A 22,356-nucleotide genomic window follows, 5' to 3' on the forward strand; every position below is an offset into this window, starting at 1 on the left:
TTGTTCAGTTGTGTTTTCTCTGTACTTTGATCTTCTTGTACTGGTATTTAAGCTTCTGTTTTATGATCTCTTTCTAATACTAGGACCAGACCTCTGGAAATCACCTAATCAGACCTGGGAGCTTGAAAGAAGCAGGTGCTGAACCTTAATTTCTCCCCCGATTAAGAAAATGGGCTGTGACCGAAACTGTGGGCTCATCGCTGGTGCTGTCATTGGTGCAGTCCTGGCCGTGTTTGGAGGCATTCTGATGCCAGTCGGAGACATGCTTATTGAGAGGACAATCAAAAAGGTACAAGTATTCTAAAGGATACTTCTTGTCATTCATTTCTTGTCATTTGTATTTCGTGGTAACTGGCAACTTTGTATCTTTAATACAAAGGTGATTATGAGCCATTACAACTTCACACAGTTGAGAAATGTTAAAAGCATAATGTACTTTTAACATGAATGCATCACTATCTTAAGTATAATATCCAAATTCTCATCAAAGGTGTTTAGAAGTGTACAAGTTAGTAGAAATAATTGTTTTTCATTGTGCCTAAGGACTATATTGATGAGCTTTTGAACGAGAAATAAGTATGTGTATTTTGTGTATTATATATAAATTTAAAATTGTGTTTAATAATGAAACAGGAATCTTTGGTAAGGCTGGTATAATTTTTTTATTTGGTAAACTGTTGCTTTTTATAATATATGTAATAACATAATATTGTTTTATAAACATTCCTATTTATAAACATTTATACTGATTCTGCCAAAATACTTCCGGAAATGTTATATAGGACAAATGTCAGCATAAATGAAATGAGTTGACTGTAGTTTTAACAAAAACTAGAGTGGTTCAATAGCCAGGCTTTGCACAACAAAGTAGAGTTCATCTTCCACTTCCCTTCCTTCTATTGTGCTTCACACTCACCGACTTGAACTGAGAGAGAGTAGGAAGACTAGAATAAGAAGCAGATTTGCTGAAGTCCTAAATCAGTGGGTGGCAAATTGAATCAGCTTCAGGAGTTTGAAGACAGGGTTTAAAAAAAAAAAAAAAAAAGTGACGCTTCTAAGAACATTCCAAGAACAAGATAACATAAGAACAGGGATAACTGTGAACTTTGAGAGTGTGTATCCTGCCCCAGGGCTAGTATGCTCAGGTTTTTTACACATAATCCTACCCAAGTAAAACCTATCTGAGTGCTGGCCTCAGCTCTCAGCCTGCTTAGATGTCAATGCCCTGGCAGAGACAGATAGACAGATAGATAGACAGATAGATAGATAGATAGACAGACAGATAGACAGATAGATAGGAACCATTACCTCAATAACATCCTATTGTCCTATCTTTGATACTAAGACATTAATACACAAACACACACACACACACACACACGTATATATATATATATATATATATATACACACATACATACACATATATATGTATTTACTCAATAATAACATAAGCATTTTTATCTTTCGCTAACAGATTGTAAATCTTCAACCCCATGCATTTAACTTTAAAAATATATTGTAGGGGCACCTGGGTGGCTCTGTTGGTTAGGCGACTGTCTTTGGCTCAGGTCATGATCTCATAGTTCATGAGTTTGAGCCCCACATCAGGCTCTCTGCTGTCAGCGCCGAGACTGCTTTTGATCCTCTGCCCCACCCCCCTCTGCCTCTCCCCAGCTCTACTTGCTTAGCATTTGACAGAGATGACATGGGTCCACATACCTTCAGTTTACAGGAAAACTCCAGGCAGAATATGGGGGGCTGTGCTTGGGTTGAGAAGCCAGATAAAGGGAGAAGATGCATACAGATATTTTTATTTATATATATTATATATATATATATATATATATAATATATAAATAATATAGATTTATATATTATGTATGTTTATATATTATTTATATATACATAAATATAAATATAGATAGAAATTGAATGTCATCCCCTCCCTTGGAATGTCCAGTTTTCTTGCTATTATTCATGATACAGTTCAACAGAGACAGGCAGATGCTGGTGAGGTGGGGCTTATGTAACCATGTGAGTTGGAGCTCCATTGCACAGCACTCTTCCTATTCTATAAATTCTGCTTCCCTTCTGGGCCTTCTGTGGAGAAAGAACAGATACATTATCTGTACTAACACTCAGGCTATAATTTATCTTCTGGAAAAGTCTCCAGAATGGAAATTCCCAATAATCTCCCACTACACAGCATTTTAGACTGTTTTTTCCCAACACACAGATGGTGTCCAGTAGTTGAATATTGTTCACTTATCTTTTTCTTCTTCATTCAACAGTATTAGTACAGATAGTTTTTCTGTTCAATCATGTGCAAAGAGCTAACATCTATTTTAACTGTCTAATGTATATCTCTAACTTCATAATAGTTGTTCATGAGGAAATAAGAGTTTTGAGATGTCAAAAAATTTACTTTTATATAGTGACAGAGAGTAAAATAATTTTTTTACTTCAACAAATATAAAATTTAACCAGGGGAAAGCATAGTATACCAAAACATAAAGAACCATGAAACTAGGGTATTATATGGGAATTTGCTATTTAGAAAGAGAAGTCTCAAAACATTTGATCACTTCCGAAACGTGAAACTGTTGGATTTTCAAAAAGGATAAGACTTTGGAAGTTCAAAAGAGGGCTGTCATAAAGGCATCAGAGGGCTGAAGAATATTATAGGAAAAGGTGTGAAATGCAACTAAGTGCTGTAAAAAGGGAAGGAAGAACATATCAAATGTGCCCAGAATATGGGATCTACAAAAGAGATGATTAGAAAAACAACATGGGGTAAAATATATGAAGCTTTGAACATCAGGAAGAAGAATATTTAATTGGCCATGTGAAAGGCAGTAGTGGTTGGTGGATCTTTCCTGGTAGGTATAAGAGATAACAAAACCTGCATTTAACGATTCATATCACATGGCTTCCATTTATTTAGTGCTGTGAAGAGCTTCATATATACTAATTCATTTAATCTTTGCAGATATCTATGAGATCCTCTTATTGTACCCACTTTAGTCACAAGACCTTAAATCTACTTGCCAACTCATGTGGCCAAAAGGAGTCAGTTCCCAAACCTAGACAATCTGAAGGCAGAGACTAGATGATACACAGTCTTGTGCAGTATGATCCTACAATAAAAAGAGTTGGAGAGACCAAAAACAGGAGAACAGGGGGCACGTGGGTGGCTCAGTCAGTTAAGCATCCAACTTGTGGTTTCAGCTCTGATCATCATCTCACGGTTCATGAGTTTGAGCCCCACATTGGGTTCTACACTAACAGTGCAAAGCCTGCTTGGGATCCTCTCTCTTACTCTTTCTCTGACCTTCCCCACTCACACACTTGCTCTCTCTCTCTCAAAATAAATAAACATTAAAAAAAAGAGTTTAAACAAAAAACAGGAAAACGAGGGAAAACTATGCAGGACATGGCCATTTTCAAGGAGAATTTAAGATTCCCTTTTAGAAAGATCTTTGCACAATCTGCACATTATGTAACAAAGGCACTCTGGGCTAGTGTAGTGGAGTACACAGAAAAAAATGGGTGATGGAGCGTAATGGCAGTTTGGATATGGAACTAAATTAGGAGGGAGGGTAAAAACACTTCAAGATGTCCAGTTGAATTACTGGGAGAGATGTATATCTTAGGAGAATAAAAGAGGTTTTATGAGTGTTTTGACGTGAACATCAGTATTTCAAAGGTCAGTACTCAGATTGGTTTGATCATTGATCTAGAGATTACAGATAAAACTAAACAATCTATTTGCTATCTAGATGGCTTGAACGTCAAGACAAAAAAAAAGCAGAGAGATTACTATAGGTTTTATACATAATTCGAGGTATAAAAACAAAAAAATGATTTTATGAATGAAGAAATAAAAACAGAAGAGTGTAATTACTTTGGAGGTTAATATAAGGCTAGTGCTCAAAGAAAGAGAAAATGCTCTAAGGCAGATGAAAATTCAGGAAATAATGATTAGGACATGGTTACTAATGTTCTTGAAAATATAAATTCAGTAGGGTAGGGTAATAAAGAGAGGTATGCAACAAAGAAATAGAGTACTTTCTCCTCTTGTTTTTGAAGTAAGAGTTATCTGTGCAATCTTATACAAGACAAAAGGGGATGGTATGGATCTAGACCCTAGAAGGAGGAAGAGGCACAAAACAGATTTAAGGAAGAATGAGTTTCCAAAAATATTAAATGATAGTTTATATTGTATGCCTGCCACATATCTATAGCCTAAAACTAATCACCAGAACCTCTCCAATGGTCAGAATCTGTGATACATTTAAAACTAAGCCTGGTTTTGCTCTCAGATTTCCATATAGTCATGTTGATCTTATCAACTTTAGTCCTATAAAGATGCTGGGATTTGTTCTTTCTTTATACAGGGTATTTCTTTTTTCTTTAGTTTACAAAACTGTTCTAAAAGTAAGTTTGGAATATATATCTGTTTGAAATACAGTTGGAGTCAAATCTCTGAATTATGTGTAAACCCAAAGAGCCAAATCATTTGGGGTAAAGCTGTTATTTTACAAATAAAGAATAATTTTAGTACCAGTCAGTTTTTGCCACTGAAACTCACTGAAGATTACTTTCTTCATTTAATTGACTAACAGCAAATTGGGAAAGTTATTACCTATATACAAGCACCTTTTAAAACTATTAAGTTGCTTAATTAAAAAAAAAAAGATCAGGGGGCGCCTGGGTGGCGTAGTCGGTTAAGCGTCCGACTTCAGCCAGGTCACGATCTCGCGGTCCGGGAGTTCGAGCCCCGCGTCAGGCTCTGGGCTGATGGCTCAGAGCCTGGAGCCTGTTTCCGATTCTGTGTCTCCCTCTCTCTCTGCCCCTCCCCCGTTCATGCTCTGTCTCTCTCTGTCCCAAAAATAAATAAACGTTGAAAAAAAAAATTAAAAAAAAAAAGATCAGAAAATCATCCCATAGTTATCTCATTCATAAAGCAAAGCTGGGACTCTATGATATCTTCCAGTTCTAAAAGAGATAGCACCCTGAAACTGGCATTTAAAATGGTCTAAAATGGTCCAGAAAATTTATTTCTTTCATATATATATACACATATATATATATATACACATATATATGTGTATATATATATATAATGTGTATATATACACATATATGTAAACAACATTAACAATAAATAACAATATTTATTAACAATAAACATTAAAAATATATATATATAATGTGTGTATAGTGTGTACTAATATACAGATGTATATATACACATCTATACATATACACATGCATTCATTTTACTCTTAATTTTTAAGGGATGTTTTCTAGGGACCTCATGCTTTTTATGGATTACAGCTGAGAACTTTCTTACCAGTACTTTTGACTATGATTCCTAACAGATAAGAGTGGAGCCAACAGATTTATGCAACCTTATGTAGATAAGCAAAGTCAGTGGCATTAGCTTCCACAAATATAGAAACTGGCACAGCACTTTGGAAAAAGGTCAAAGTCCTGCCACTGTTTATAAAAGATAATTTATCACTTGACACTGTTAATATTACTTGATGAATGTTTAATGAATATTGTATAACAGTAGGAATTTTAAATAAATTTTAATTTCCCTATGATATTAAGTATAGAACACCAAGAAGGAAATTAAAGTTCTTTCTTTCCTCCTAAAAGACTAATGTTAAATTATACATCATTTCTTTGCACACTTCCTGAAAAGAATAATCCTTTAGTAACTTGTAAGACATGCTTTCAGATAAAATAAGTTGAAATAATTAGTTGTTTATTAAAATAGCCAATATTGGACTCAATAGTCCATATTTTAATAATATAAATTAACATTTATATTGCTTCAATAATATATGCTTATTGTATTTCCAGATATGAAAAAATAATTTGTATAAATTATGCTAATGATAATATATGAGAACATAAGCATGAACATGAAACAGTCCAAAGTAAATTTTAAATTAAAATAGAGGCATAAAAATGAATTAAACACTACATACATTAGCATTTTAATTGCAATAATAAAATTACTTAAAAAGGGATTCAAGAAATAGCAGGTAAGCATATATAATTTTTCCCCCAGTCCAATTTTTATTGACATATCAACATAATTTACTACTCAAGCCAAATGCAGAATCTCCCATATTAAGTTCTTACATAAATTTTGGAGGCTAATGACCTGGGTTTCAGAAACATTAAATCCAATCAGTTTCCCCAAATTGGTGTTTTAACTGATGACTTGATAATCTGAGACTGAAGTCATTTTTTGACTCTCAGCACAGCTGCCACTAATATTGTAATTCAGTCTCCGTGAGCATGCACACGCAAGCATGCATGCACACATATGCCCATGTACATAATACAAACTTTTTTGAATGTGGGGAAATGGTTTGTAACTGGTCCTAACCAGAACAAATTGTGGTAGTAACTGGAAAGGCTGAAGACTCTTTTCAATATGAAGAAACACAGTGCAGAACATTTTAAGGAAGTTTTGATGTCACTGCAGTGAAAATAAATGTAAAAATGATTAAATCATTTAAAGAAAAAGAAGTGTCACCGTATACTACATGAGTTATTGCCACATGACTGGGTTAGACATCTCCATTTACTCTGGAGAGTAAATATTAGAGTTCTTCCTCCAAAGAGTAGATAGGATTTGTATAATAGCCAACATTCACTGAATGCTAGCTCTGTGCTAACACTGTTCTAAGTGCTCACATTTATTAATCTCTATAAGAAGCTAGGAGGCTATATATTCAATTAAACCATATTCAACTCATGTTGAGTTTCAAAATACTAATCTCATGTGGTTCAACCTAATATTATTATTATCCCTATTTTACAAATGAGGAAAGTGAGGTATAAAAAAATTAAATAACCTGCCCAAGTTTAATGGTTACCATGGCACCCAACTGGGGATTAAACCCATAGGATCTAGTTTCATTCTTAAACACTTTACTCTGTACCCGGAGGGAAGAAGCCACTCTATATGTTCAGGGTAGGGATAGGATAAGGAAATGTAACTCATAGGTTAAAATCTGCTACACATGATCCTGTCTATTAGTACTTTACAAGATCCTTGAGAAATGGGACAACATATTTTCCACATTGGTACTCTATCTACTCCACCCATGGGAAGTTATCAAGGACATTTTAATAATTACCCTAAAGTTGCCAGTGGTGGTGATGGGCACTGTTTTCCTGCAAAAGCAATAATCTAGTGAGTATGTAACAAAGTAGAAGATACTACTATTCCAAACTTCTGCTTTCACATTAATGTAACAAAATAGAAGTTTCAAAGGCCAATAGTTTTCAACCCAGCTGGAGACCATACCATAAGAGTGTCATTAGTCTGGAATCTAGTCAGCACTGGGACTAGTCTACACGCTTAAAGTCAGGGACAGATGCTGATGTAGACATCAGCCAAATGAGAGGATTTTGAATTATATTGTTTTTTCATGTGCTCATTTATCAGCTTTGTACTTCTAACTTAGTGAAAGGTTTGCAAGATTGGCTAGCTAGTGCAAATCCAACTTAACTTTAAGGCCTTTTAAGTTCACAAATGATGTAAAATCCTTTGCTCCTTTTAAAATTAAGGAAACTTGTGGCTTGATTTAGTCTTGGTACTCAAGGAGTGGCTAGCCAATTTTCTAATATATAGAGTAGTCTTAGGATCAGAAGAAATGCATTCCTATTTTGACTGCTTCAATGTTTTTCTCTTTGGCTCTGAACAAACGATGGCATTATGAAACTATGCAAGATTGGAGTAAAAATACCTGATTTCTCTATTACCTGCTACAAAGTTGTCCTATAACATTGACTAATCATCTGTTTTTCTTAGGACTCATTTCTACCTCTGAATAAATAGCGATGGGGTTAGATGACTCTAACTCTAACAGCTAATAATTCAATGCATTCATTTCAACTTTTTGCGTTTCATCTTTGCCATTTAAAAAATATCTCTAGATCAACAAATAAGGCAAAGTGTTTCCTGGCCTTTAGAAGAAAGGCATGATGCATTTCTAGTCTTTTGATGTTAAATGCACACACATTAGAGTTAGGGAGGTTTTCTGCCCTGCCAAGTATCTTCCATCACTTTTCCTTTTCAATTCTGTAAACATTTATTGAGTTTATTGCATTAAGAACTAACGTAAAATGTGTGCCTTAAGAGGTGTATGATAAATAATTGATATTGCATTGTCCTTAAGATTTGTATACTGCAAAGGTAGTAATGTGTAAGTTTGTCTGTATCTTCCCCTCATAAAATCTCTTGAAATTGGTAAATTAACATAGCTTTCAGCTTCAACGATCTCATCAAACATATTCACATGCTTGATCTGCATGTAACTCTGTCCTAATATGGAGCTTGTTACTATTGGAAATAAGACTTTTGGGGAACTAATAAACAGTTTTTCAAGGACAGTTGGTCATAAAAAGTAATGGTCTAACATCAACATGAGCACAACAGTGAACCCAGTGAAAATGCATTGCAACAGCACAGGATTTTGTAATAGCATTTCAGCTTGGTTCCCTGTTCATCTCTAAGGAATTTCCTTATTCTCTGGATTAAGCAATAAGTAACATATCCTGAAGATATGAAACTTAATCTTACTTCTACCAACTAAGTGCAGAGGTGACAGGAAAACTAAAAGAATGTAATAGCATGGTATGAAAGAGGACTAGTCTAAGAGTCAGAGACTAGGATTTTCATCACAGTTCTGCTACTATTTGCCTGGGCCAGCCACCTGGTTCCTCAGAGCCTCAGTGTTCTCTCCTAGAAAATAGGATATTGTTCAATGTCCTTTCCTGACTCATCATTCTATGAATTGATGCTTCCAGGTGAAGGAAACAAATAGATCAGATTGTTCCTGTATTCATAGATCTGTTGGGATTCATTTTCTGTGAAATACTTTTCTTCCTCTTCCTCAAGCACAAAGGTAGAGCTTTCCATTCTAGGCATTCTTCCCAAGGTGCTTAATTGGGAATACTGCCTGCTACCAAATCACCTTTGTTTGCTCTAGTTACTATATATAGCCTTATAGACTTTGGGCTAAGAGAGTGAAAGCCGGGGAAGGAAACTGGGAGATCATCTATAACCACCTCTTTTATAGATAATGATATTGACCCTGAGTGGTTTGGTGACTTTCCATCCAGTTCCACAGCATCTAAAGCAAGGGAACACGTTTCTAACATGAGGTTTTGTGATTACCTCATTGACATTTTTTCCCACTTGTTTATCTTTACTACATGGCGCATTGGTGATTTTTAACGAATTCCACAAAATAATAATAGGATAATCTCCTCATTTCATCCTTTTATTGTGTAAGTAATAACTTTAATAATAACATTAGACTGTTGTAGCTTCTGGAAACATGTCTTATTTAGTTGTCACATATATACTAAGTTAGGGATTGAGAAGGATTTTGAAGAGAAGTCAAATTTGTGTTTTTCACCAAGAAATTTTTTTAAATTTAATAAATGTTAAGTGATCATCTTCTGAAGTGTCCAACTTTTGAAGAAAAGTTAAAGCTTTCAATACCACCAGATTTTTCTCTCTTTTTTCTGTTTTGTCTCATCAATCTGAGGACAGCAGAGAAGTTAATGTTGAACCTGGTAGGAACTTTGTTAGGTTTAATAAAATTTGCTTAATAAGTTATAACTGTTGCAATATAGGGTCACTCTAAAGCTTGCCAATGGTTGGCCTTACATCAACATCCATGTCTGCAATATTATACCCTGATTCCCTTTGTAAAAGGTTGACAAAAAGAGGTTGCTATAGTAATTTTTTGAAAACATTTCTGTTGCAACTGTGTGGCAAGGTTCTCATGAAGAAGGTACTTGAGCTTAGTCCTTGCCTTGGCTAACAAAGTTATAAACTCCCAGAGGCGCCCATATTTACTACAGAGAAATAACACAAACTTGTTTTCTTTTTCATAGGAGGTTGTACTCGAGGAAGGTACCATTGCTTATCAAAATTGGGTTAAAACAGGCACAGAAGTTTACAGACAGTTTTGGATCTATGATGTGCAAAACCCACAGGAAGTGGTAGCTAACAGCAGCAAAATTAAAGTTAAACAAAGAGGTCCTTACACGTACAGGTGAGTCCTCACAAATAAGTGGCATTCTTTCCTTGACCATACATATTTCTGAAAAACTTCCACTTGAAAAATGCCATTGTTTTCAGATGTACTTCTTCCTGTTTCCCAGTAAAATATCATGAAATATTTTGTTTCTGCCCTATATGGAATACTGATTTAAGGATTTAATGATTATAAGAAATACAGATTTTATTATAAATTTAGCAGTATCAGATAACCACCCTACATTTAAGAAGTCACGGGTGTTTTACACTTATGACATATATTCTCAACAACTCTGACATATGCATGCATAATAGAAAACATCTTATCAGAATTTTAAGAACCAGTATTTTAAGATCCTAAAATTGCATACATTTTATCAGTTATTCTCAAAGTGTGGTTCCCAACCTGACAGCAACAGCCTCACCTATTCTGAGAATCTGCAGATTTTCCCAGATCAAATGAATCAGAGACTCTTGGGTTGGAGCCCAGCAATGAGTTTTACAAATCCTCTGGGTGATTCCAGTACTTACTCAATTTTGAGAACCACAGCATTAAACTGATTTTATGTAACCGCAGTACCTGCTAAGGATTTCTAGAAACTAATTTCCAAGTCATATGGGTGTTTATATTGATTCAGTGGCTTCATTCTTATATTTTTTCCAGAACTGACACCAAAATGCTATGCCTTTCTCTTATATACCCTAATAGTTTAACACAATTCTAAATGGAATATTCGGGTATTAGAACTAGAGGGGAATGATTAGCTAGGACTTTTCAGTTTGTATACTAAAAAAACTGACACCAAGGGATATGTAGTGATTGTTTATGTTTACACAGACCTAAGAGATGGTACCTCCTAGATTTTTGTATGTATTTTTATTTCTTATTTAAATTATATACTATGTGTTTTCTCCAACTATCGAAGTAACACAAGGGGGGACTGAGGTGCTAAAAGCACTAACTGTAACCAAGGATTAGATTTATGATATCCATGTGGGAACACCATTAAGTCCTGCTGTATCATTTGTTATACAAATGTGTGATTTTCCCCCAAGGATAATTACAACTGGTTACTTACTTTGATCAGTTCTTATCACAAAATTACATATTTATTATGATTTCATATAATTCATAGTTTTAATATCTGTTTTAGATAGTCTATATAGTTTCTTTTCCATGCATTAATATATTTTTAGATTGACTACTCACACACAAAATATAATAAAATAACAGTAGTTGTGAAGGTAGTGGCTGCTGCCATAGTATGTGATATATAAGCTACAGAGGGCCTTGGTGCCTTTTCTGTCCTAGTAATTGTCCCCAAGTCTCCTGTCTCTGTGCATATGTCTGTGACTATTCACAGTACTGTTGAAGAACACTTGGTTTTCATTGTTAAAAAAAAAAAAAGGAAAATGTTTTTTTCATGGTCTTAAAGTTACCATGTTATTATCAAAAACTTATATGAGGTGTGCATGGGTGGCTCAGTTTGTTAAGTGTTTGATTCTTGATCATGGCTTCATGGCTCAGGTCATGATCTCTGAGTCATGCAATCAAACCCAGTTACCGGCTTAACACAGAGCACAGAGCCTGCTTGAGATTCTTGCTCTCTCCCTCTCTCTCTGCTCCTCCCCTGCTTGTGCTCTCTCTTTCAAAATAAACAAGTAAACTTAAAAAAAAAAGCCTATGCGAGTATCTTACTCCAAAAAAATTGTTAAGAAATAATAATCTAAGAAAAATTGTTTAAAAAATTATAACTTGACTGAACTGCATGCGTGTGAGGAAACTGAATAGTTGTTAGAATTTGAGAACTCTTTCACTTTTATTTTGCAGGGGTATTTTTTTTATTTTTAAATATATTCCTTGAGATATGTAGAAACAAACAATACTGAATCTAGCCCTAGAGAGCTAATACATAGTTACTTTTTAGAGACTTTAACCTATCTCTCTAAGGGACAAAAGGGTTAGTTTAGATTTACTTGGAGAAGCAATGAAGGAAGGTTGAATTAGGGAAGTGGGATTTGCAGCTAAAGTTTATAAACAATAAATCCCATTTATATAACAATGTTAAAGGGAATTCTAAACTAGGGTTCATCTTAAGATGTCACCAAAATGGAGTCATTAGTGTCTGTTTGGATACCTTAAATAATAAGAAAATAATTGATTACCTTTCAGAAAAAGTTAATAATTTCATACTCTTCCTAACAGCTAATAAGTTTTACTGAACCTGCCTCCCTATAAATTATACCCTGAATACATTTGAAATTGGAAGTGTAGGAGGATGTCCCTCTTCAAACACAACCACAGCTTATTTGGCTGATGTCTGTTAAAGTGAGTTCACTGAAATTTTGACAAGGTACAGCATTGGTCAAAGCATGAAATTGCCTGGATTGAGATCTTAATTATACATATTGTAAATTACGTGGTCTCTATGAAGACACATTAATTCCTTGAGAATATTCTCAGGTCCAACATTAATCTTTTATTTAAAAAAAAAAATTTAGGGGCGCCTGGGTGGCGCAGTCGGTTAAGCATCTGACTTCAGCCAGGTCACGATCTCGCGGTCCGTGAGTTCGAGCCCCACGTCGGGCTCTGGGCTGATGGCTCAGAGCCTGGAGCCTGTTTCGGATTCTGTGTCTCCCTCTCTCTCTGCCCCTCCCCCGTTCATGCTCTGTCTCTCTCTGTCCCAAAAATAAATAAAAAACGTTGAAAAAAAAATTTAATGTTTATTTAATCTTGAGAGAGAGAGAGAGACAGTGTGACTGGAGGAGGGGCAGAGAGAGAGAGGGAGACACATAATCTGAAGCAGGCTCCAGACTCTGAGCTGTCAGCACAGAGCCCGACGACATGGGGCTTCATGAACTATGAAATCATGACCTGAGCCTAAGTCAGAGGCTTAACTGACTGAGCCGCTCAGGCACCCCTCATCTTTTATTTTTTTAAGTTACTTGGCTTTGGCAGGAGTACAAAGAAAGCAATTTGGGGCAAAGTCTAAGGCAAATTTCTCCCTTTTACCTCATTAGCCAACACTTTCCAAAATCTGTGTACATTTTAATTTTTAAACAAAAGAATTGAGCGATTATGTTCTGCTTCTAAAAGTATTTTCTAAACACAGGCCTCAGTTAAAAGATTTTTCTCTTAGTGCCATCTACTGGTATAATGTTGTAAGTACAACTTAAGTAAATTGGAATCTGGGTAACATTTTGCTATTGTTTGAATTATTTTACATACATAAATTTTGCTAAAAATTAAAGTGCTTCAATTTTAAATGCTAATAGTAGGTTCTCTAATTTAAAATACAATTATATAAGAAAAACTAGAAGTTGACTAGTAACAGACTGTCTTGGGTGCTCTTTCATATTTGTATATTCCTGGTATGTCTACAGTACTTCAAGAAGAATAAATAATAAAGCTTTGATGGCATTATATTAAAAATAAATTTTCTATAGTACTGTGAACTCTTTTAAAATAATGTGAGCCATTAACTAATTTGTTTATTCATGCAAAAAATTATTTATCATGAACTCAATATGTGCCAGGCACTCTGCCTGTGGATGCAAAACACTCATAATCCCTACCCTACAGGAATTTACAACTTTATTACACCGGAGTGAAATGTTGTTCCTTGTACATGGGTTTTCAGTCTTTACTTTAGCTATCTATTCATCTCATGTATGGACATTCACATATATGATAGTGAAATGAATGGTATATACCTCATTTTGTCTCAATAAACATCTTGTATTTGGAAAAGATTTTTCTTCATAATAATGAAGATTATTCATTCACCCTTCCCCATGTTCCTAAAAGGTATTTGGTACTTATAAGCCTAGAGATTTTACAGCCAGGAGCTTAGAACTAATAAGTATTTAATATACGGCAGGAATGGTGAAGGGAATTGACCTGTAAAATGGAAATTATATTCCATTAGTTATCTTTCATTCTCATTAAAGTACTAGAAATATGAAAAAGCCAGTGCTGAATACGCTATGTACTTAGAACATTCTTTCTCATTTAAGAAAATGTACTCTTAATATTCCCCTACTGAAACCTTTCTAACTGTCTCCTCCTTACCCTCAGGATCAAGGCCAAACATTTGAGGATAGGATGCAACTCTTTTATGCTTGAGATCTTGCTTACTTCTGTGGCTCTATTTCCCATGATACTCCTTATTCTCACCTTGCAATCCATCCAAATTCAACAATTTGTGTTTCTAACAATACACCATGGGTCTTTTTACCCCACTCCACCTAAACTTCTGTTTGTCATTCAGACCACCTGGGTGGAATCGCTACCAAAATGGCTATCATTACTCCCACTATGACAGTCCCAAACCTGGATTTATATTTGTTCTGGGTCTCCCCCTGGACTCTGCATAAGCTCTCATAATGACACATGTTACTTCTCCTATGTTGTGAAGATTTGGGATCACCTCTAATACACTAAAGACCCCGCATTGGCTTACTTGTCATTTTAAACCAATTGGTTGGCATCACTTGTGACGTATTCTATATACTCAAAAATTATTTGTTACGTGAATGGATGGCATTTGAGACCTGTTCACTTGAGACAATTATTTTGAATTTTATTTACTTCTGGTTTTCAGAGTTCGTTATCTAGCCAAAAAAAATATAACCCACGATCCTGAGAACCACACAGTCTCTTTTCTTCAGCCCAATGAGGCCATCTTCGAGCCTTCACTATCAGCTGGAACAGAGAATGACACTTGGACTGTTCTCAATCTGGCTGTAGCAGTAAGTAGACAAACAACAAAAGTACTGGTTTTGAAATACTCTAGGATCCACTGTAGTGGATCTTATGATTAGAACTCTCATCAGATATTCTTCATTTTGTCATTTTAATAAAAATATGTTCCTATGTCATTATTTTGAATGGATTTAGCATCATTTGGAAAAATGACAAAATCATAACAACTGAATTGGAAGACTACTTTATCATTAAAAAAAAAATAGGATTGAATTTTAAATGTCTCCTTGTGACTGGCACTGAGGCAGAGAAATGTAGTCATCTAGGGATTAGATAAGTTGCACTTTTTGTCCTGGCAAGATTGAGCAGTAATTTTAAAGATAAGGTTAGATTTGTTTCTATTAAACTTAAGGCTTGTATTAAATCCATCTATGTGTTAAAAATATGATACTAAAATTGATGTCTCAGTGATTTTTTTTTATAGGCTGCACCCCATCTCTACCCAAATGCATTTGTTCAAGTGGTACTCAATTCACTTATCAAAAAGTCAAAATCTTCCATGTTTCAAAAAAGAACTGTGAAAGAGCTCTTGTGGGGCTATAAAGATCCGTTCTTGAGTTTGGTTCCATATCCTATTTCCACGACAGTTGGTGTGTTTTTTCCTGTGAGTACCAAATGTGAATGTTGATTTTTTATATCTTAGATAAATATAATGACATTGGCAATTTATAATTTTACAACTTAGTGTGTTCACATGATTTCTGATCTGGGAGTAGATATTCTAATTTTTATTTTATTATTTTTATTATTTATTTATTTATCTTGAGGTTATTCTAATTTTTTAAAGTCTCTATCTCAGATGGCTCTGTAGTTAGAAAATTTTACTCATGTAAATTTAACAATTAAATTTAAAATGAATAAACTGAGATTTAATTAGGTTTCCATTCTTTGATAAATACACAATTGTCTAAAATAGGTTGTAAGCCAATAAGGCTGTGAATATTTTCTGTTTTGATTCCCCTTATCAAAAAATCAAGTTTAATACCGTATTTTTCTTTGTGTTAAATGTATTCATCTTAACATTCCTCCTTCTCCAGAACTCTCACAAATTTGTGTTAATAAAAATTTAAAAGTTAGCCTAAATTGGAACACAGTGAGATTGATAAATCAGCAATGTCCTATTTTAATGCACTTTGTCAAAGAAATGGCAGTTTGCAGATGAAAGAAAAAGTGAATTTGGCAATGTACTTAAAATAGCTTAATATTTTGAATTATAAATAGGACAAGCTAACTATTGAATTAGAATTTTGACTGATTTATTTGGCACTATATGTGATATTAGTTATATTCTCCAGTTTATTGTTGTTATTTTACCTTAGATAGTGTTTAGGATTGAAAGGTTATATGCCACTAAATAGGAATGTAGAAAGCTTTAAAGGATCAGAGATTCAGTTACTATGTTTTGACTCAAAAACTCTTAACATCTTTCCTTGGCTGATTGCATTTTTAATTTTGTAGGCCTAAGTTTTATATCCACTTGTTAAAGATCATACCATTTAGGAAGAAAACAAAAAATATCCTAACATTTAGAAAACCTCTAGAAGTCTTCCCATTGTTCTCAAAGTTTTTTCTTAATATCCCCTTACCTCAATATAATAGGAGTAGTGATCAAAATTGCCTTACTGGCTTAGTTATGACTAGAGTTTGGATCATGGCAACTTCTGGTATTGGTCTTTCTTCCTTTGTCTTAACCCCTAGCACTTATTTCCAGGTGCCATTTATAGCCTATGTTTTTAAAATGTTAAAGACCAATAATTTTAAAACTTTATTGCATATATATTTCAGGCCACATAAAATAATTATTAATAATCGATAACTGGTATTTGAAAAATATGAACATGAGTTACATACTTTATAACTTGGAAACTATGACTTGTCCTAGAAGTAATTTCTTCTTGTACATATCTTTTCAGTACAACAACACTGCAGATGGAATTTATACAGTTTTCAGTGGGAAAGACAACATAAGCCAAGTTGCCATAATTGACACTTACAAAGGTAAAAAGTAAGTATCCAGGTAAAGTGTGTGAACTCCAAAGCAGGAGGGATATTTATTTAACAACTGCTAAGGCACAGGCACTAACTATGGTCCAGATCTGCCTATATTTCAGCCCTGGAACTTCGTGTTCTTTGAGGTGTTCACCCTTTAGTTGTGACAACTGGTCACTAGTGCATAGTTGCTAAATATCAGCCTCACTACAGAATTAGCTTTACCTCTGTATACAGGTTCTCTTACATAGAGAAATCCAAAGTGAATTCCATCTCTGTTGCATGGCCACCATCACAGTACACTCATATGGCCACAAATGAAAGGAAGAAAAGCATTACGTCAGCTGATCAACTAGCAGGTAGAAAAACATAGTTTTCTGGGTGTGTTTAACTTGTTGTATTGAGCCTATCAAATAAAAATTGTTCATTCCACCGCACGACTTCATGTGTCTCTTTAAAGTTGAAAACTTAATGAATCCATGCAGATGTTGTCATGGCGTTTTCCTTCAAAATTTCTTAATTTTCTATATTGATAAATCAGCATTTTATACCTTTATCAGTGCAAAAGTGGAATTAGTACTGCAAATATAGTTCTAAAGTTGCCATATTAACTTGAAAATAAAGACCAGGCCTCCTCTGAAGTAGTAATAGAATGATTACTCTTCTATCTTGTTACTACTGGATTACTACTATGCTACTATTCTGAATGAATATTAGATAGTCATGATTTGCTTTTTTCCTCAGCTCCTGCTTAATCATCTAGAGTACACATAATTTATCATGTAAATTTATCATGTAAATTTATCATGTAACAAAGGAAGAATCTCAGTAAATGTCAGGGAAGAAAGTCATCTTCTCTTTTAATCAAGGTTAATAAATATGCTTTGGATCAGTTATTTCCTGGAAAGAATACAGTAATCAAAATTCAGAGAGATTAAAGGTTTTTATTAATTAATACAAGTAACCACTGCCTCACACTGAGTCCTTATCTAAAAATTGCATAAAACCATTAAATATTCACTTAGGTAGTAGTTTTTCTTCTATAGATTCCATACTAACATCTTTTTAAAGAAAAGTATAGTGGAGGAAAACTCACACTCTTAAATGCTTATTGCAATGAAATCACATCACTGTATATTGAGAAACACAAGCATTTTTGCCTTTTCAATATTACAGAGATATTTTGAGGAGAGTTACTAAGTGTTTCTAATTGGAGTAAGAATTCCACTTCAGTTTAAGATTTGATAAGCTTAATGTAACTGATCATGGCAAGACTGAGCATGATTAACAGTTTATTCTGTTTAAAAAAGAAGTAACATATTAAAAAAATAAAAATAGTGAGACTAATTAGAAAAAAAATTTTTTAAATAAAAAAGAAGCAACAACTTGCCTTGACATCTCGCTAGATGATACATTATCAGTGGGGAAAAACCTGGTTTTGCATCACCAAAAAGTGGCTGAGGATACAGAGAAATTTTTACTACTATTTTTATTGCTTCCAGATATATATACATATATCTTACTTAGACATCAGTATAGAAATTAATAAACTCTGTCCTACTTTATTTTTTTAAATGTTTTTATTTATTTTTGAGACAAAGAGAAACAGCATAAGCAGGGGAAGGGCAGAGAGAGAGGGAAACGCAGAATCCAAAGCAGGTTCCAGGCTCTGAGCTGTCAGCACAGAGGCTGACACAAGGCTCAAACTCACAGACTGTGAGATCATGACCTGAGCCGAAGTCAGACGCTTAACCAACTGAGCCACCCCAGTGCCCCAACTCTGTCCTACTTTAATGCAAGCTTATGCAAGAGTTAAAAGGGAGAAAAGTATAAATGGATGATCTATATGTTTCCATCTCTTTCTTCGACATCGGTTTTTCTTTCTTCTTCCCTACACCCCTCTTCTCCCTCATACTGAGCTTACATCAGTTAACCCACTTTATATTTACCTATGTATTTTGAAAACTCAACATATTACCAAATAGTTCATTTCTCAAAATGGAAAAAAAAATTCTCTGCTATGTAGAGATATAAATTTCTGAGGTATTTCTCCTTTTTCTTTTTTCAGAACTGTTTTCTATTCTAAGTTGTGTTAAGTTAACACTTGGCACTTTTTATTTTATAATCTGGCACTTAATGGTATTGGGCACTTAATTTACCTCAACAAGATGAAACCTTCAAACAAAACATAAACCACAGGACTTACAACATTGCTTAAACTTAGCATTTGTCACACATCTAATCTTTATTTTAGCAATATTGAATCATAATAGACAAAGTAATATGAGAAAGGTACTCTAGAAAAGAGAATGTTTATTCATTTCTTTTCTTTTTATTCCAAAGGAATCTCTCCTATTGGCCAAGTTATTGTGACATGATTAATGGTACAGGTAAGGGCATTTGTTTTGTGGTAATAATCACCATGAACCCACCTCCCTCTCTCCCACAAATTCCACCATTGTACTTACAATGTTCTGAGTGTTAAGGGTATGTGTTTACCTATCTTTATATCCCAAGGCCATAATTGAGAGTGTCTATTGTTACACAGGCTTAGTAAATGCCTAATGTGATGGGATTTCTGAAGATTAATCCTTGAGGATTAGCCTTTACTGCATTACTAGGGAAACATTTGATTAGTAAAACCTTGACTACATGAACTATCTTCATGGCAACAGAAGTAAAAGAGTAAAAAGAAAAACTTAGAAAAAATAGTTAATATTCACATGTTTTATAAATACTGTACGGAAAATGATTTAAAATTGAAACATTTTAAAAATGAAGATAATTACAAAAGGTAAAATCTACTTTCAAGTGAGATTTCAAGCAGAAGCAGAAACTGTGAAGTTGCAAGACCGAGCCCTGTATTTCCGAATAAGGTGATCAGAATGAAAGAAAAAGAAAAACAAAAACTTAACAGGTTTCATGCCCACTAACCATGAAAAATGTGTGCAAAAATGAATATTCTGAACTAGAAGTGGGGAGAAAAGAACGTGGAAGGAATTTAGATTTGCAGCATGGTTAGATTTGGCTTCTTCTTCTCCATGAAGAAAAGCAAAATACACGTAGACCTATTAGTTTAAGAACTAAGGTTTTAAAAAGCAAATGGGGATCAATACCATGAGGTAATTAAAACCTGAGATAAGGTGAGCTCTCAGCAATGCAGAAGCAAAGACAGAGAAGCATGATGTTTACAAAGTTGGTGAGGCAGTACCCTGTAGGAAAACAATATATTAAAGATGAAGAAAGTTAAATACAAAGTTATGTAAAGGGTGGGGAATAAAAACAAAACACAGGGTATTTACTTTCCCAAAGGTATTGTTGAGCTTTACATGCCTATTTAATTTTGTTACCACTGTCTTCTAGAAAACAACAGCAAAAACACAGTTGAGTTTGCTTTGTAGCAAGTTTCAAGAAATCCCTAAACAAAGCATTTCTGCAAATAAATTGTCAAGTGTCCTAACACTACTAACTCCAACAATTACATAAGTGTAGTATTTCAGACTTTAAATACAGAGAAACAGATTGTACTGCTCCTTAATAGTAATGGATTCTTCATGGTAATGAAAAGAAAAAAAAAAAAAAAGCTATTAAGCAATTCTGTCCAAAGCTAAAAAGTTTTAAAAGGGCAGGTAAAGGATTCATTAATCACAAAAATATAAGTACATGAGCATCAGGCATAAAGTTAAAAGTATCTAAGAGGAAAAAAGAAGGAAAACAAATGAGGATCAGAGGGAGATTGGACAGAGCAGAGGACTCTGACGTGATCACTGGGAGAGAGATTCTTGGTTGATGGCCTCAGGGAAAAGCAACCAACAAAACTGAAAAAGTCATAGTATAGAAGTGTCCCCTCTACCTTCAGTGAGTAAGAAGAGACAGAACATGAAAATATTGATACACATCTGAGTGTTTAAAAAAAAAAAAGTCTGCAATCTTGTACTTATTTCCATGGTACTTGTTAGAAATAATTATGGCATAATCTTCAATGATATTTCAGATAATGATTCTTACAGCTTTTTAATGTATTCTTTTCCTTCAATGGTTAAAGTGTTGGAAAGGCAGTTGGAGATGATGTCCATTGAGTCACCTATCTGGGGAGTTTAAACTAAACTCTAATATCCAGTGCTCTCAATACCACAATCAAATTCACTGTGATATTCTATTTCATTGATCACAAGAGTATAAGTGAAATGTAATAAGATCACAAGCTTGAAGCGTAATTGAAGGATGAGCACTGTTTACAACAAACACATTCAGTTCTGTGGCTCATTTTAGTGATACTTATTTGAGAAGCTAATAGAGGAGTTATCGAGTTATTTCTTCATATATCCAGTGTGTTCCATGGATCATAACCATAGTATAAATTCAATAAACACAACAAAATCCTTTTTGTAAGGTGATGGATACATTTCAAAGTAGTTAGAGGAAATTCTAGTTAGTGAGAGAATTTTAATAAATCTTTAAAATATTAGTCAACCATTAGGACAAATGAATCCCTATAAAATGTAAGAACAACATAACTCTAACTGAAGTCCTAAGTGAATTTCATAGAAATAAAAGTGCCCCTCTCCTTAAAGGGTGGGGAGATTTCAAAAACAAACACAATCACAATTTTAACAACATGTGATTTTGCTATTACTTTTGTAAATATTTATTTTTAAGGTGTAGGAAAATTTAACATGAAATTAAATACCAATGAATATATATAGTATACAGACTTACTGAATATGGTAGCTGCTAGCCCTGTGTTGCTATTAAGGAACTGAAATGTGCTGTAAATATAAAATACACATGGGATTTTGCTAATTTTTAGATCGATTACATGTTGAAATGATGGCATTTGAGATACATTGGGTTAAAAAAATATATACCTGTTTTATTTTTTTCCTAAAAGAAATTGGCTACTAAAGAATATAAAAAGTACATCTACAGTTTGCATTATATTTCTATTGACCATACTGGAATAGAGATTTCTAGATTTTTCTAGGATACACGTTACATCTAATCCCTTGCCACTGGCTTGATTTTTGAACAGACGCAGCCTCATTTCCACCTTTTGTTGAGAAGACGCGAGTGTTACGTTTCTTTTCTTCTGACATTTGCAGGTAAGACCAAGACGCCCAATGTATTTCTGTAACTTAGAATTTTTTTTTCCTCAAGTGACAAAGCACAGACCAAGAAGCTTATACTGAATAATTATGTTTTCTGAGAAGACTAAAATACACATAGGGAAATTTTTCTTGATTTATTCAGGATAAATACAATATGGAATTGATAATGTGCTTATTAACTTTTCTAAAAATTGAGGGCTACAGGAGGATATTTTACATAATGCAAATTATTTTATTCTCATTTTTAAGCTTGAACTTTTTTTTAAAAAAACTAAACTAGTAGTATATTCAATAGCAATTATGTCTAGAAGGTCATCCCCATCTTTCTAATGTTGTCCAGAGAAGATGATGCCTTTGTCACAGAACTATGTTAATGTCACATTAACAGCCTCTTTTAAAAATGGTGG

General features: G+C 34.0%; 1 protein-coding gene across 5 annotated transcripts in view; it reads left to right on the forward strand.

The window, feature by feature from the left end:
* CD36 (CD36 molecule) overlaps window positions 1-22,356 on the forward strand; it is a 75,751-nt gene that overhangs the window by 45,144 nt on the left and 8,251 nt on the right. For all 5 annotated transcript variants that reach the window (XM_043588703.1, XM_043588702.1, XM_043588701.1 and 2 more), the window contains 7 exons: window positions 84-289; window positions 9,943-10,103; window positions 14,692-14,839; window positions 15,277-15,456; window positions 16,766-16,857; window positions 19,185-19,231; window positions 21,874-21,943. In XM_043588703.1, the coding sequence (XP_043444638.1) occupies window positions 170-289; window positions 9,943-10,103; window positions 14,692-14,839; window positions 15,277-15,456; window positions 16,766-16,857; window positions 19,185-19,231; window positions 21,874-21,943 (818 nt within the window). In that variant the 5' untranslated portion in view covers window positions 84-169. The remainder of the gene's footprint in view (window positions 1-83; window positions 290-9,942; window positions 10,104-14,691; window positions 14,840-15,276; window positions 15,457-16,765; window positions 16,858-19,184; window positions 19,232-21,873; window positions 21,944-22,356) is intronic.

Source organism: Prionailurus bengalensis, chromosome A2 (assembly GCF_016509475.1).
Source record: "Prionailurus bengalensis isolate Pbe53 chromosome A2, Fcat_Pben_1.1_paternal_pri, whole genome shotgun sequence".
Classification (NCBI taxonomy): domain Eukaryota; kingdom Metazoa; phylum Chordata; class Mammalia; order Carnivora; family Felidae; genus Prionailurus; species Prionailurus bengalensis.